General features: G+C 49.9%; 6 protein-coding genes across 6 annotated transcripts; 2 read left to right on the plus strand and 4 right to left on the minus strand.

The window, feature by feature from the left end:
* Positions 1-53: 53 nt before the first annotated feature.
* FOIG_16065 (aldehyde dehydrogenase (NAD+)) lies at positions 54-1,820 on the minus strand. Its single transcript, XM_031217486.1, has 3 exons — positions 1,657-1,820; positions 1,148-1,598; positions 54-1,096 (listed from the first exon to the last, which is right to left on the minus strand). Exons 1-3 carry the CDS (start codon positions 1,700-1,702, stop codon positions 112-114), a joined length of 1,482 nt encoding a protein of 493 aa, XP_031052778.1. The 5' UTR covers positions 1,703-1,820; the 3' UTR covers positions 54-111.
* A 745-nt stretch (positions 1,821-2,565) lies between these two features.
* FOIG_16066 (copper amine oxidase 1) lies at positions 2,566-4,914 on the minus strand. Its single transcript, XM_031217487.1, has 4 exons — positions 4,526-4,914; positions 3,905-4,478; positions 3,731-3,856; positions 2,566-3,680 (listed from the first exon to the last, which is right to left on the minus strand). Exons 1-4 carry the CDS (start codon positions 4,858-4,860, stop codon positions 2,697-2,699), a joined length of 2,019 nt encoding a protein of 672 aa, XP_031052779.1. The 5' UTR covers positions 4,861-4,914; the 3' UTR covers positions 2,566-2,696.
* A 327-nt stretch (positions 4,915-5,241) lies between these two features.
* Positions 5,242-7,095, plus strand: FOIG_16067 (uncharacterized protein). The gene is made up of 5 exons (XM_031217488.1): positions 5,242-5,535; positions 5,579-5,655; positions 5,731-6,006; positions 6,053-6,221; positions 6,269-7,095. The coding sequence occupies exons 1-5, from the start codon at positions 5,285-5,287 to the stop codon at positions 7,083-7,085; spliced, it is 1,590 nt and encodes a 529-aa protein (XP_031052780.1). The 5' UTR covers positions 5,242-5,284; the 3' UTR covers positions 7,086-7,095.
* A 99-nt stretch (positions 7,096-7,194) lies between these two features.
* FOIG_16068 (uncharacterized protein) lies at positions 7,195-9,633 on the minus strand (the record flags this gene model as incomplete). Its single annotated transcript, XM_031217489.1, has 5 exons — positions 7,195-8,252; positions 8,302-8,553; positions 8,599-9,280; positions 9,328-9,489; positions 9,539-9,633. The coding sequence occupies 5 exons, from the start codon at positions 9,631-9,633 to the stop codon at positions 7,314-7,316; spliced, it is 2,130 nt and encodes a 709-aa protein (XP_031052781.1). The 3' UTR covers positions 7,195-7,313.
* Positions 9,634-10,457: 824 nt separating this feature from the next.
* On the plus strand, positions 10,458-11,815 carry FOIG_16069 (seryl-tRNA synthetase; the record flags this gene model as incomplete). Its single annotated transcript, XM_031217490.1, has 2 exons — positions 10,458-11,556; positions 11,631-11,815. The coding sequence occupies 2 exons, from the start codon at positions 10,458-10,460 to the stop codon at positions 11,813-11,815; spliced, it is 1,284 nt and encodes a 427-aa protein (XP_031052782.1).
* A 139-nt stretch (positions 11,816-11,954) lies between these two features.
* On the minus strand, positions 11,955-13,246 carry FOIG_16070 (uncharacterized protein; the record flags this gene model as incomplete). Its single annotated transcript, XM_031217491.1, has 5 exons — positions 11,955-12,346; positions 12,395-12,459; positions 12,510-12,627; positions 12,678-13,044; positions 13,091-13,246. 5 exons carry the CDS (start codon positions 13,244-13,246, stop codon positions 11,955-11,957), a joined length of 1,098 nt encoding a protein of 365 aa, XP_031052783.1.
* Between the last annotated feature and the right edge of the window lie 1,676 nt (positions 13,247-14,922).

A 14,922-nucleotide genomic window follows, 5' to 3' on the forward strand; every position in this document is an offset into this window, starting at 1 on the left:
TTCCGAAATGGGTAGTTTCTGGTCATGCCGTAAGAGGAAGTCATCACAAACACCAGGAAAGGTCATTAAAGTGACTTAATAGTAGTTTGGCAGTAATAATTATATCAAAATCTACAGCTTAAAAACATTGACCTTGACACACTTGACCTGCGTCCAATCATGCAGCGCATCCTCGCCATTCTCCCTCCCAAAGCCACTCTGCTTAATCCCACCAAACGGCGTATTAGCATTAACGCTTCCCCAGGAATTAACACAGACTAATCCACACTCAATCTTGTCCGACACGCGAATCGCCTTGCTGATGTCATTTGTAAATACTGAAGCTGCAAGACCGTAGACGTTGTCATTCGCAAGATCGATGACTTCTTGCTCGGTCTTGAACTTGGCGATGCTGGCGACGGGGCCAAAAACTTCTTCGCGGATGATGCTGGCTGATGGTGAGACGTTGATGTATGCTGTGTTGGGGACGAAATGACCCTTTGAGTCGTGCGATTGAGAGCCACCGTGGAGGACTTGTGTTCCCTCGGAGTTGGCCTTTGCGATGAAGCCCATGATCCTCTCCTTTTGCGTTGAGCTAATAACAGGTCCCTTCATAGTCTCCTCAAGCAAAGGATCGCCCATAACAGCATCCTTGGTCCTCTTCGAGAACTCCGCTACAAACTTATCATAAATATCCTCCTGCACATAAATCCTACTCCCCGCCGCGCAGATCTGGCCATTGTGAATGGTGATTCCCATGGTAGACCACATGAGCGCATTCTCCCAGTCGGCGTCGGAGAAGATAATGCTGGGGCCTTTGCCGCCGAGCTCGAGGGTCACGCGCTTGAGGTTAGACTTTGCGGCGCTGGCCAGGATGGTGCGCCCGACGCCGACGCTGCCGGTGAAGGAGAGCTTCCGGACTTCGCTGTGGTCGGCGAGCGCTTGGCCTGCGACGGTGCCGAGACCGCAGAGGATGTTGACCACGCCGGGGGGGAAGCCGGCTTCGACTATGAGCTGGCCAAGTTTTTGGCCGTAGAGAGGGGCGAGCTCGGGGGTTTTGATGATGAGGGTGTTACCTGCTGCGAGGGCGGGAGCCAGCTTCCATGAAGTGATCATACTATGCTTGTTAGTACTCAAAGGTAGTAGGCCGAGAAGGGATGTGACTTACAGAGGAGTGTTCCATGGAACAACAGCCGCACAAACACCAATTGGCTCTCTCTTGGTATACGCAAGACCGCTCTCGTAGTCAATGCTCTGCCCATCGAGTTTATCCGCCCAGCCCGCGAAATATCTACACGTCTCCGCTGCCTGCGGGACGCTCATCCCCATGGACATGTTATACAGCATGCCAGCATCAACAGCCTCAATGGACGCAAAGTCCTGAACATCTCGCTCAATAAGATCAGCGAGCTTATTCAACAGACGACGTCGTTCCTGAGGAGGTGTAATCTTCCAAGTCGCTGATGCTTTGCGTGACGACAGTACAGCGCGGTCGACGTCGGAGGTCTGGGCGGCGGAGACGGCGCCGACGGGGGAGGCTGTAGTGGGATTTTCGACTGTGACTGTTTTGTTGGCTTCTGCGGGGGTGAAGGTGTTGTCGATGAAGAGGCCGGTGGGGACTGTAAGAGTCAGTCATTTTGTAAATACACGTAATGGTAGTTCATGAGTGTAACGTACGTGTGATCTTTCGACCACCTGAGCCGGTGATTGTGAGTTCCGCCATATTGAGTTTGTGTATTTCGGGTATAAAACAATAATAATATCCACTTATCAAGATCTTATTAGACAGCGAGAAATCGATAACAGGCAGGCAAGAGAAGAGAAGGGTGCAGTGAAACCGCATGCATATTACTTATGTACATTACGGCAACCATTCCACTCGGAATCTAGGATGTTATGTTCCGGAATAGCACTGACCATGTTACATGAGGGGTTATGCATAATCCAGGGTCTCACAAAATCCTCCTCGTTTCTTACTCATTGCTTCACCGCAGTCAGATCATCTCCATATCTTACGTATATTTAATCCACTGCCCTACTCTATATGTTTCAGTTGAAGAAAGGATTACACGATGATGTGGTATCGAGTGCCACTATTCAGCAGGAGCCGCAATGCGGGCATAGCAGATGGAGAGGGTCGAGTCTTCCGATTGGGCCGCGGTTATGGTGTCGGAATCGCCACTGCGGTTCCGACGTCGCGGAGTTAGTGGACGAAATAAATGACGCGGATGGGGACAGGTCGATCAAGGGTCAGGCAACATCTCCGTAATCTCCAGCGGCCCGTGATCCGCGACACAGAGGACGTTGGAGTGGTCTTGGCGAGTCGGTAGTTGGCCGCCAAGGTAGAAAGGCCGAGATCCGTGACGATAAATGCATGGGAAAAAGCAATGTAACTATCCCGAGGTGACATTTATTTGTCAAGGATAAGCCTCGGTAAAACAGACGCGTAGTGAGCTCTAACTTGATTTGAGTAAGTGGTGTATCCTGCATATGATCATCTCGCGTCAGCCGCAATCATCAATTTGTCATGACTACAGGGTAACAGGTCATAGATTTAACAAATGTTTTGTTTCAACACGTTCACTACCGGAATCGTTTCACGGTACAAGCAGCAGCCGGCAGTTGTCTTTAGAAATCCCATTCATGCTAAAATAATGCAAACACTGATTTACAAGTTATGCCATGCCAAATAAATCAACACAATCAAAGGATGACAATCACAGTTTTGGACCCTCTTCCTTACAGCATCCCGAAGTCAATCTCGACGCAACATCCTTATCAGACGGAACATCAAGCGCCGGATTCCCCGTAAAGAAATCCGAAGGCGAGATGTGCAACTGCAGCATCTCAACCGGCATAACAGGCCAGTCCTCAACACGAGGATTATGCGTGAGTCCAAAGACACTCCAGCACACAACATCCTGATTCAACACGTCGTCGCATCGATCAGCTGCGTCGCTCACACCGCCGACTTCACTCTTGCTGAGGAGCGTGTACCGGCCGCCAGCGAAGAGCTCGTGGTCCTTGTACTTGGTGACCCAGAAGTGCTTCTTGGCGAATAGGGCGCGCTTGGCTTGTGTGCTGTTGGGGTCGGCGAGGAGGAGTTGTGTTGCGGGGGGCGTGATCTTGTAACCGACCGGTTTACCCGATACGCGGTTTAGTTTGTTCAGGTTCTGGACCTTGAAGACTCTGTTGTTGAATGGAGCTGCGTCGATGCCTTGAGAGGTGGTGATGTGCGTCTGGCGCACTTCATACATGTTTCCATTAGGGTTTGTCCTCTTATCCATTCTCAACGGAAGACTCTCCTCCTGCACAACAGTGTTCTCATTACCGTCGATTGAGGGATCAATACGAACGCAGAAAACATGCTGATGGTTCTGTGCAAGAGCTCCAGGGCTGACGACGTTTCCCCAGGGGGCCGTCTTGCCGGGGTCCATGTTGACGACAGACACAATGCCTGTTGCGCGGGCCTCGACGACGATGCCGGCTGCTTGGTCAAACTTGTAGTTGAAGACGTACTCGTAGTTGGCGAGGGTGATGATGAATTGGATAACGAGCTCACGGCGGCGTGTCACGACGGCGCGGCCAGTTCGCCAGTCGGTGTGTTTCCAGCCGATGCCGTTGTCTTGCTCGTGGAGACAGATGACGTTCTTGCTTTCCTGCGCGGTGCCGTCTGCGTCTGTGAGGACACCATCAAAGTACTAGAGTTGTTAGTCATGAGAATATGTCAAGTTTATGGTGTGCAGCATACCTTGATCACGCCGAGACAGTCGCAGCCGAGAGTAAGGTTGTTGACGCAGTGGCCGAGACCTCCGTCGCCAAAGTCAAAGGCTTGCTTGCGGTGGTATGGTGGACGAGGATCAGCATAAGGAACAGTCTGCAAATGTTAGTTTTGTCTCTTGTAAGTATCTCTCAGTAAACTTACCATGTCGCTGATGCTCAATCTGTACAAAACAGGCCGTCCATCATAGCGGATATCATGAATAACAGCACCCTCCCGAGGATTAAACGTTACCCTCATTCGCCACTTCTGCCACTGGATAAGATTCCCCTCTGTGATGGAGAAACTAGGTCCCTGCGGCTGCACAACCATCAAGGGCTTCAAATCCTTCCTTGTCCCATTGGGCAAAAGCTCTGGAACATACTCAGCAGACTGGCAGTGATCAATAGCCCCAGCAGCGTAGGTCTTGTCAGTGAGACTATCGCCCTTGCCGCCCGTAGCGGGCTCATCAATGCGGATGATCTCCTTGGTCGCTGCGTCCATGACGGGGATCAAGGGCATGGGGTAAGCGTAGAAGTTGGAGTCTTGGCCCTTGCGAGCATCACGCGCAAAGACGAGGGCTTGGAAGTAGCGGGTATTGCCATCTTCTAGGTCTGGTGCACCGTAGGGCCAGGGCTCAATGACTGTCTCGAAACCCTCGGGGAGCTTGATCTCCTTGAGTTTATCCTGGAACATCTTTGATCTCTTGCAAGACTCAACCACAATATCAAACTCGGCACTAACTAATCAGCTCAGTTACAGCATATAGGGTGATAGGGGACTTACGTAGTCAGACTGGCCTGGTGCTCCTCGCTGATAATCTCCTGCGCCACGATACTCCGCTTCGTAACATCAACCACAGACTCATAGTACTGCGACTTCTGATCTCCACCAATGACATCGTAGAAAACCTGCGCGCAGCGATCAGGTCTCGGCGAAGAAGTAGTCAGAGCACCTGAATGCTCAAGCTCAAGAAACCTGAGGACTTCTTCCTTGGGTGGCTCAAACAGATACGATTGTCTAAAGAACAGCAGCGCACCGGGGTGAGACGCCTTGACGATATCGCGTGCAAGGTTAGTCTCACGCGCTGAGAGGGCAGAGAGAGGATGTGGTGCAGCCATGTTGGACAAAAAAGACTAAAGACAATGGAATGGGGTTTGTTGGTTCAATCAGAGCCAGCAGCAAATGTGATGTTTCGCAGCTGTCAAATAGTACCCCCCGGAAGGTGTCGTTCCGAGCGTTGCACTCGGAACGCTTCTCGGAACGCGGAAGCACAATCTTGCTTATCTCCCCGCTATCAACACCCTGGTCAAGGATAACGCAGCTCGTAAAGAAAAACTAAGTTAGATTTCCCCGCGTTCTTGATACGGCCCCTGTTTAGCGTGTGTTTTGATCAAGATGCGATATGCCAGCAGGGGTGCGCCGATATCTCTTTTCTCTTATCAAGACGGTTTATAGAGACGACATTTCCGTGCTTTCCATAGCTCCATAAAACTGAAAAAAGACGAATTTGACTATAAAAACATTATTAACCTTTGTTTGAATATGGGCGAGCTCGAGAAGTATAACGTGGCTGTTGATAAAGACGCCATGAGCCTTGAGGGTGATACCGGAGTTTCGAGCGATGATGCCCTGCGTCTTGCGCAGCTGGGTCATACGCAGGAACTTCGAAGACAGTATTCTCTCTTTTCTCTCTGTGCTCTATGCGTTTGTCTCATGGCGACATGGGAAGCTTTATCCTCTGTCGTCGCTACAGCTCTCATCACCGGAGGAGCACCGTGTCTCTTCTACAACTAGTCCGTCTCCCTCCCCCAAAACAAGCACCGCTAACATGATCAGTCTATTATCAGCAGTATGCTCAATCTGCATCGCCAGCTCTCTCGGCGAGATCGCCTCTATTTATCCTACAGCTGGAGGTCAGTAATCTCTTCACTCTACCCCTGGACACGATCCTTTCAGCTCGAGACTAACGCTTCGGAATGATACTGCAGGTCAATACCACTGGGTAGCAGCCCTTGCGCCCGCTTCGATTCGATCGACCGCGTCTTGGGTCACAGGATGGGTTAGCATTGGCGGACAAGTTGTTCTCACCTCTTCTGCTGCTTTTGCTGCTGGGCTGCAGATGCAGGCTCTTATAATTGTGAACAACGAGACGTATGTTCCTGAGCGGTGGCAGGGCATGTTGTTCTACTGGCTGGTTCTGGTTTATGCGCTTGCTCTTAATATTTGGGGGGATAGGCTTTTGCCGTATATCAATACGGTATCGGGTGAGTACTTGTGCAGGCTGGAGAGGTGTTTGACTGACATTCCTAGGCGCTATCCATGTCATCGGCTTTGTTACGATCGTTGTTGTTCTTGGTGTTATGGCACCCAAGAACTCGGCTTCTTTTGTCTTTACAGAAGTCACCAACTCTAGTGGCTGGTCTAACGATGGTGTCTCTTGGCTCGTCGGCCTCTTGAGTGCCGTGTATCCGTTCCTCGGGTATGTCGTCCCCTCCCATTTATCCTTCCATCATCTAACCGTCACAGATACGACGCCGCCTGCCACTTAGCAGAAGAGATGCCCCACGCCAGCCGTAATGTTCCACTCGCTATGGTCGGTAGTGTGACCGTCAACGGTCTCATGGGTCTTGTCTACGTCATCATCTTTCTCTTCTCAACCGGCCCCCTCGAGAAGCTCCTCGCAACACCCACTGGTTTCCCCTTCATGCAGATCTTCCTTGACGCTACCAAGAGTCAAGCGGGTTGCACTGTTCTCTCCGTTATCATTACCTGCACTGCTGTTGCAGCGACTGTCGCGGGTGTCACTTCTACGTCAAGAACGCTGTGGGCTTTTGCGAGAGATAAGTCAACACCGTTTGACAAGCAGCTCAGCAAGGTCGACAAGCGTCTTCAGATTCCTGTTTACGCTGTCGTGGTTGTTACTGTTCTCCAGATGCTGCTTGGTCTCATCTACCTTGGCAACACCACTGCCTTCAATGCCATTCTTTCCATGTCAATCATTGGCATGTATGTCAGCTATGCATTCCCCATCATCGCCATGCTCTTTGCAAGGAAGAGTCTTCAAACCTCCAATGGCTTCGGTCCTTTCAAGCTCGGACATATCGCTGGTCCAGCTGCCAACGTTATTAGCTTGATATGGATTACTGTCGTTGTCATCTTTAGCACTTTCCCATCTGCTATGCCAGTTACACCGCAAAACATGAACTACTCCATCGTTGTCATGGCTGGATGGCTCTTTGCTGGCATTGCGTACTATGTGTTCCGCGGGAAGTATAAGTTTGAGGTTCCTGTCGTTGACTTTGACGTTGTTGAAGGTCTTCGTGATGGAGTTCATGACAAATAAGTTGGATAGTTATAGTAAAAAAGTCGGTGAGATGGATGTTTTCAAAAACTGCGTGTCATGGTCGGACAACATATTGTTTTGACATGATATACCATGGGATTAGACAGGACTTGGGGCATGACTAAATATGTACGAGATACTTATGCAATGGACACGCTCTTTGATACACTCATGCTTGATCATATTGTTACAGTCTGGTCCCCGACAAGTTACATCAAACCGTGACCTCTAGAAACCCCCATTGAACCGACTCAAGTCATCACTCTGCACAACACCGGCATTCTGATCCGGCAACGCAGCAGCTCCCTGATCGAGCCCACTGACCTGACTCACCGGCCTCAACATATTGTCCTGCTCAAACGCACTAAACAAATTCAGTAGATCCGTCTCCAACCCAAACATATCCGCCATATTCTCATCCATAAAATTATTCCCCACACCATTTCTCGGCCAGTTCGTAGGAACAAGAGTCTGCTGCTGCCGTACCTCCGGCGTTTCTTGTTGCAGAATCTCTGCGAGTGCCGTGTTTCCGGTGGGTGTGATGGGTGACTCTAGCGATAAAGCGCGATGAATCGTCCCCTTTAGTGAGCGCCAGAGTCGTCGACCGAGTTGTCCGTGCTGAGAGATGTTCTTCAAAAGACGGACGGCGTCTTGGAAGCTTTGTCGGCACCGATCGGCGAAGACGTCTGGGCCGTGACATACTGCTAGAAGGATTGTTGCTAAAGCGCCGGTGAGGAAATAATTAAAAGTTGCTTTCTGCCGAGCATAGATGTCACTTGTTTCGTTCAGGTTTACGAGAACTTGGATTGTATCCTGTGCAAGGCTGACGACGAGTTGAGCGCCTTGCATGTCAGAGCGTAGATTCTCAGCGCTCATGACATGATGTCGCAGGACCAAGTTTCGGATGTAATTCCCTCGTAGGTAGAGGAGTGTTCGTAAGCGCTGTAGAACTCGAGGTTGATGACGCGGAGCTTGTGAGAGTCGAGGATACACGAGCTGTAAATCATCGGGAATAGAGTGAATCCATTTCTGCGTCAGAAAGTCAAAAAAGTCGACTTTATCTTTTGGAACCATGAACGGTGAAGAATCAAGTGGTAGATCCTCCCAGACCTTGGAGCATAACTTGGCGTAGGAGACCATGCACCGAAGATATGGATGCTGGTCACTCTTTCAATCGTCAGTATACGCTTGTCCTTAGTATATGAGGGGAACTCACTGGCTCTGGACATTGGGGATCGATGTCCCGATCCGAAATGCCGAATGATAGACTAGTGCCATAACTCCACCTTCGGTCTAGGATGTATACACACCAGAAACAACGAATTGCTAAATCTCGTTCTGAAGGGTTTTTGAAGTTCTCAAAAAGGGAAGTTCGGCGGTGGAGGCCGATTTCCAGGGCTTCGCGACCGGCGTTGCCGATGGCTCTCCAGGCGAGGAGGTCTTCCCCACAGTGAAACCAGTAGATGCTCTAAACGTCGTCAATAATTGCAAGGAGAGTGAAGAACGGACTTACCAGCATGATCATGAGTTGAAGCTCTTGAAGGTCAATAAACGCCTCGCCTGATACCCTGCAAATAACAGGCTCAACATCATCAATCAACCTCTTGCTGATATTATTCAACCCCTGCGCCTCGATAGCAACAGACGTAGCAACCGCCAGCTTGATAGCCTGCACATCCTTAAGCGTATTCTCCATGGGCGTCTGAAATACCGAGACCGCCTTTCCCGATAACTCATCAACATCAATGAACGGATACACACTCTGAATCTCCTCACTATAAACATCCAACAGCCTCTGAACCTCCGCGATCCCCAAACTCGGCAGAATCTCAACATCCTCTATCCCCGGCGAAAGATGCTCACTCTCGACAACCGGTTCAGTCTCACTCGGCGATTCAACCGGCGTGCTTGTACCAGTAGCGTTTGGCTCTATTCCCATGCCAGTGAGGGAGTTTTCTGCGATCTGGAAACTATACGCTGAGCGCGTTGGACCGACGAATTGAGGCTCGCGCGGCTCGGTGCGTACGTTGCGGATGTCTTTGCGGTAGGTGGAGGGATGGCCTTGGGGAGTGGACTTTGTGGAGGAGAGTGTCATTTGGGGGAGGCGTTGGGATACGTCTTGGAGGGCTGATGTAAGGGCGTTGACTTGGTTTTGGAGTGCGATTACTTGTTGGCTCAGAGATGTGACGTCTGTTCTTTGATATTTGTCAGTGGTGGTTTGTGAGATGGGTGAGATGCTCACTGAGGTTCTTGAGTTGAGCGTCTTCGCGATGGCTCAGCATCTTCCTTCGCTGTTTGGGCGGTAGGGGCAAAGATGCATTCAACTTTATTAACATCGCATCTCTTACAAACCTCATCGCCCTCTTCTCTCACACACTTGAGCTTCTTCTTCTTGCACTCATTGCTAACAAAGTCAGTTAGTATATCTCAGATGATCAGGGATGGTCGCGTACCAGGCTACAGGCGCGTACTTGGCGCGTTTGCTCCGCTGATTAGAGGACGTCGCCGACTCTGCGATTGAGCCTATCCTCTTGCGACCAGTGTCCATGAGTCATTACTTATGTGTCGCGTGTTGTTGATTGAGACCTCATGAAATACGGGATGTTGTAGTGTCAAGGTCACTAAGGCATAAAATAAGGGCGGGGCTGCCTGTAATTATTTCTATTCGGGGTTCGCTTATCAAGATATTCCGCTAGACCAAAACTGATGACAGCTGATTTGAGGCCCAGGCCCTGCTGATCTACGCCTTATCAATTCTTTGGCACTTCTTATCGTACAGAAATAAAGTTTGGACCTTTCTCCAAGTGGTTATTACTTCCACTCACTAATCCTCTTTCTAGCCCCATAACTTATCAATACCTCATCTGTTCTGATACCACTGATATCATTCTGAGTTGGCATTTGCATTATACGCAATGACTGTTCTGTTTAATAGTCTGCTACATCTGTTCGTTGCTGTGCCGGGTATTGAACCCTTGCCGTTTTTTTTTCACATTATTTTCCGTTATAATCTGCCCCTTCAAGAGTTTGCCATCTTGGCGTGTAATCTTAAGCATCCCTACTTACACATAATACCCCAGCACTTGTTTAACACTATATTTACCCCGCTTGCAGGTCATTCGTGCACTGCTGCGTAGCGATAACTTGCCTCTAAACCTTCAAGCAAAAGGTGCCATGTCCTTATAGGGCGCTAAGGTAACATGTATATAACCTTGAAATCTCATAATACTCTTAACCTCACTGACTACCAAGTTTCTACCGCAACGACCTAAAATGAATCGCATAATAATAAAATGCCTGCGATGCAAGCGTATACCTCGCATCCCAACCACTAGATCCTACTCCTCCACCTACCGCCCCTCAATCGCCACAATGCCTACCCTCGATATATGCCATATTCGGAATAACGCAGATCTCTATGCGCAAACATGCCTCTCACGAAACTACCCGAACCTCGCCTCTAACCCATCCCGCATCATCGAGCTCATGGACTATCACCAGGCTTTGCAGGAGGATGCGAAATCTTTACTTGAACGCGCGAATGCTTTACAGGTGCAGCTTCTAGTGCTAAAAGTAGAGGGGAAGAACGTTGAGGGGGCGCTGAAGGAAGCGAGGGAGATCAAGACAAAGCTTCTTGAAGTTGAGAAGGAGGAGGGGCATGTTATGAGCAAGATAGAGGAGCTGGCGCTGGCGTTGCCGAATATCACAAGTAAGGAGATGCCGAGAGGGGCCGAGTTTGAGGTTCTTTGCTACGTCAACGCTGATGAAAAGACTATTCAGATCAAGGACAGCAAAGGGAAGCCAATTTCTCATGTTGACGTCGGAATGCGGCTTGGGATCCTCGACTTTGCTTCCGCTGACACCGCCTCCGGCCGGGGGTGGTACTACCTCGTCGGCGCCGGCGCCCTACTCGAAAAGGCCCTCGTCTCCTACGCTCTCGACATGACAACTCGCAACGGTTGGACTCCCGTCTCGCCCCCATCCCTAGTCTACTCTCACATCTCCGCCGCTTGCGGGTTTCAACCTCGTGATAGTAGCGGTGAGCAGCAGGTTTACAACATTGCGCAGGATGAGAAGGATAAGACAAGGGGTGTGCCTGAGATGAGTCTGACGAGGACAGGCGATATTGCACTGGCTGGTATGAAGGCAAACGCAATAATCTCGGAGGCGGAGTTGCCGCTCAAAAGGGTCGCTGCTTCAAGATGTTATAGGCCTGACGCTGGGGCGAGAGCAGCGGATACGAAGGGACTGTACGAAGTGCATGAGTTCACCACGGTGGAGTTATTGGCCTGGACGGAGCCAGACAAGGAAGAGATGGAATACATGTTGGACGAAATAATCGACATCCAAACCGATATCCTCGGCGCCCTCGGCCTTACATGCCGTGTCCTCGATATGCCAGTCCACAACCTTGGCGCTAGAGAAACCCGTAAAATCGCCATTGAAGCCTTCTTCCCCTCCCGCGCCGTGGGTAAGACACCGGACGACATCCAAGAAGCTGCCTGGGGGGAGATCGCCTCTGTGAGTTTCTGCACGGATTACCAGAGTCGACGGTTGGCTACGAGGATGAGGGACGCCGGGGATGGGACGCTAGGGTTCCCGTGGACGGTAAATGGGACGGTGCTGGCGGTGCCCAGGGTTTTGGCGGCGTTGTTGGAGATTGGGTGGGATGGGGAGGAGGGGATTGTGAGGCTGCCGGAGGTGTTGCACCAGTTTATGGGTACAGATAGGATTGAGGGACCCAAGAGGAACTGAGAGTAACGTGATCAATACCCAACATGGGCCTTAGTGCTCGCAGAACCTTTATACTCGACACTAATCAACTCCGTATCTAATTCCTTCACCCTAGCGCTCTTCTCCAAGTGGTTATTACTTCCACTCACTAATCCTCTCTCTAGAGTCTTGTTTCCCATAACTTATCAACACTTCATCTGTTCTCCTAACCCCACTAATATCATTCTGAGTCTTTGTATCGCGTAGTATACTCTCGTCGCTGGCGTTGGCATTGTAGGCAATGACTGTTCTGTTTGATGGTCCGCTGCCGCCGATAGTTTCTGTGCCGGGCATTGATCCGTTGCCATATTTCCGACCGCTGTGATTGCCGTACATGGGGAGTTTGTAGGAACTCGCTGCGCCAGAGCTGTCGCCTTGGCTGCCGTATCGGAAGCGCACGTAGAGAGGGCGGAGGACGGGGATAGAGGAGCACATTATTGTTACGGTGCTTTCGGTCGCGGACCAGATGAGCATGTCGACTGTGTCGTCTGTAAAGGTGAGTAGATGAATAATTGGTGAGGGATGAAGGGACATACAGATGTATTCACTGGCATTCAATCCGTTGAGAGCGACCGTACGAACAATACCGCAGATACCAGCACTAATATCGTCAGTCAAGATGATCCAGTATCGGTCAGAATGATAACTTACAAAATACCGAGACTTAGGCCGCATGCGACAGTGATCTTCTCTTTGCGCTTCATGTTGAGCTCCCATATGACAAACCACGGAAGAATCGCGAAACAAAAGTCCGCAACGACAAACCAAGCTACACAAATTAGCAACAGTCCAGCTCACCGAACCACCAGAGATACTCACACCCAACAGTCAAGCCGACCTTGGAAAAGTCAATCCAACACGTCCCCGGTACCCGTCGATCCCAAGTCCTCTGCACAGGATCACATTGAACAACAACAACGATACTAGAAAACAGCGTGATAAACACTGTTCCCGCGAGAAATGCCCAGATAAACGCCTTCTGGAACTTGTTCCGTACGATGCGCAGTAAGAAGATACCGACGGCGCATTTTCCTAGGCCGATTACCGTGAGCCCGGCTACTTGGCTGTATATCTCTAGCTCGACGGCTCGGAAGTATGCATCTGGGTTGCCAATATCTGCGAACTTTCGGCCGAGACCGTATTTTGTACCAGCTGTTACGAAGGCGGAGTAGATGATCTGGAAGACCTGGAGACTGTTAGTATATATCGATGGAGTCGTGTGAAGATCATACTAATGCGATGATAACGAGATAGTCATCTGCTCCGACAGAGTGCAGGATTTGAGACCGGGTGTATAGCCTCAATCCAACGAAGATTGCAAAGATGAAGACTTGAACCCATAGCACTGCATTCAGCATAGGTCCCAAGCCTCCGTAGTAACTCTCCATGATTTCGCTGATAACAAAGAAGAAGAACAAAAGCTGAAGTGGCTCGCCTGGTCTTGTGGAACTCATGGCCTTATCGGCTTCAAGTGAGACTCACCATCGCCCCTGATCACACGTTTCCAACAGCCGAATATCACCGGGGGGAAAGCAAGGAGCGAAGGATCACTCCCTAGTGCGTTTCAATGCATAGTTAAGGAGGATTGCCAACTATCCTCTGTCCTGAAAAGATCTACGGGGAAACCCTTGTTGGCGACAGGGTGTCTCTGGCACGCGAGAGACAAATTTGGAGATGGACCAATAATAAGTGGTTATGTAACGGTAGCGAGTTCTGTTGGTTATAAACTGGAGGCGAGGACAAATATGGCGTGACTGTTGGTTGATGCGGGCTTGATATCTCTTTTCTCATGAGATATCATATATGATAGACCTCGAGGTGCCTTTCAAAGCGAGAGCCTAGATTCTCGCAGAACCCGAATACTTGGGCAACTGCAGGAACACACTTTACTATTTTTAATTTAAGAGATGAAAAGATGTCTTGCGATGAACCCTACAGTCCATTAATTCTCCCTAGTTGCCGCCATCCATAGGATTTGCCGAGACAATGAACTGTCTCCACTCCCTCATCAAACAATCGCTCTCGTTGCTTTTTCTCCTCCGACCGGGTACGATGTTCCTCCACAATTATGACTCGCCCCATTGTCAACCAACTGCATACGATATCTGACAGTGACAACTCCACCAACAACAGCGAAACCGTCAGAGTAACATCGCCGACCGATGTCTCAGAAACTAAAGCAAGCTCGCATCCCAAAACCTTGATACGCGGCTCTGATGCAAGGACTCAACGTAAAAGATTACCACAGGTTCTTTCGAGACTAGTTGTAGGATTCAGGCGAGGCTCTGGTAGACCCACTATAGAACGACGGATATGATGATCGCGGCTCAACGTTGCATTTATGAACCGCGTCATTTCGTCCGGGCCGTTACGGGTCAACCGCCGTTAGGTCAACGATTCCAATGCATTGGCCAACGGCTTCTCAGCGTCGATATCGCAAGTAAGTATGAGGCCACCAGATCTTGGATACCCTTTGATTCGGATCATCCACCATGCTGAATCATTTATGTCGCAGCAACAACTGTATTCTGGGATACCCAGAGAGTCACTTGAGCCTCAAGAATTCGGGTGGAGCTATAACGCGAAGAATTATCCGAAGTATCCCACGTTCCCCGTGGGATTCGGATCCTGGCATGAACTAGCTAAGCGACCCTGTTGCAAAGAGAGCCAACAGAGGATGGGGCAACGATCCGTTCTCAATCAGTTGACATTTCATTATGAGCAGCAGTTCATGCTCATGTTTGCTAAGTGGCAGCACGGATATTACTGGTGCGTGATATGTGCTACGACACTATCATGAATACTATAATAACAACGATTAAGGTTAATACTGAATTTCTCTTAGACCAGTTCACAGCCGATATCCGAAGGATTGGTTTCATAGAAACTTTCCTTATCCCTTGAGGGTGGAGGGGTACCCCTTCAGTACTAATTAAACTAAGGATGTCAGGTACCTATTGTACCAACAGCTTTGCTATTTGTTGCAAGTTAACTTGTAACAAATCCAATATTGGATAAAGTCATCACGAGATAGCGTTCAAAGGGACACCCCCCCGCACCAGCT

Source organism: Fusarium odoratissimum, assembly GCF_000260195.1.
Source record: "Fusarium odoratissimum NRRL 54006 unplaced genomic scaffold supercont1.65, whole genome shotgun sequence".
Taxonomy (NCBI): Eukaryota; Fungi; Ascomycota; class Sordariomycetes; order Hypocreales; family Nectriaceae; genus Fusarium; species Fusarium odoratissimum.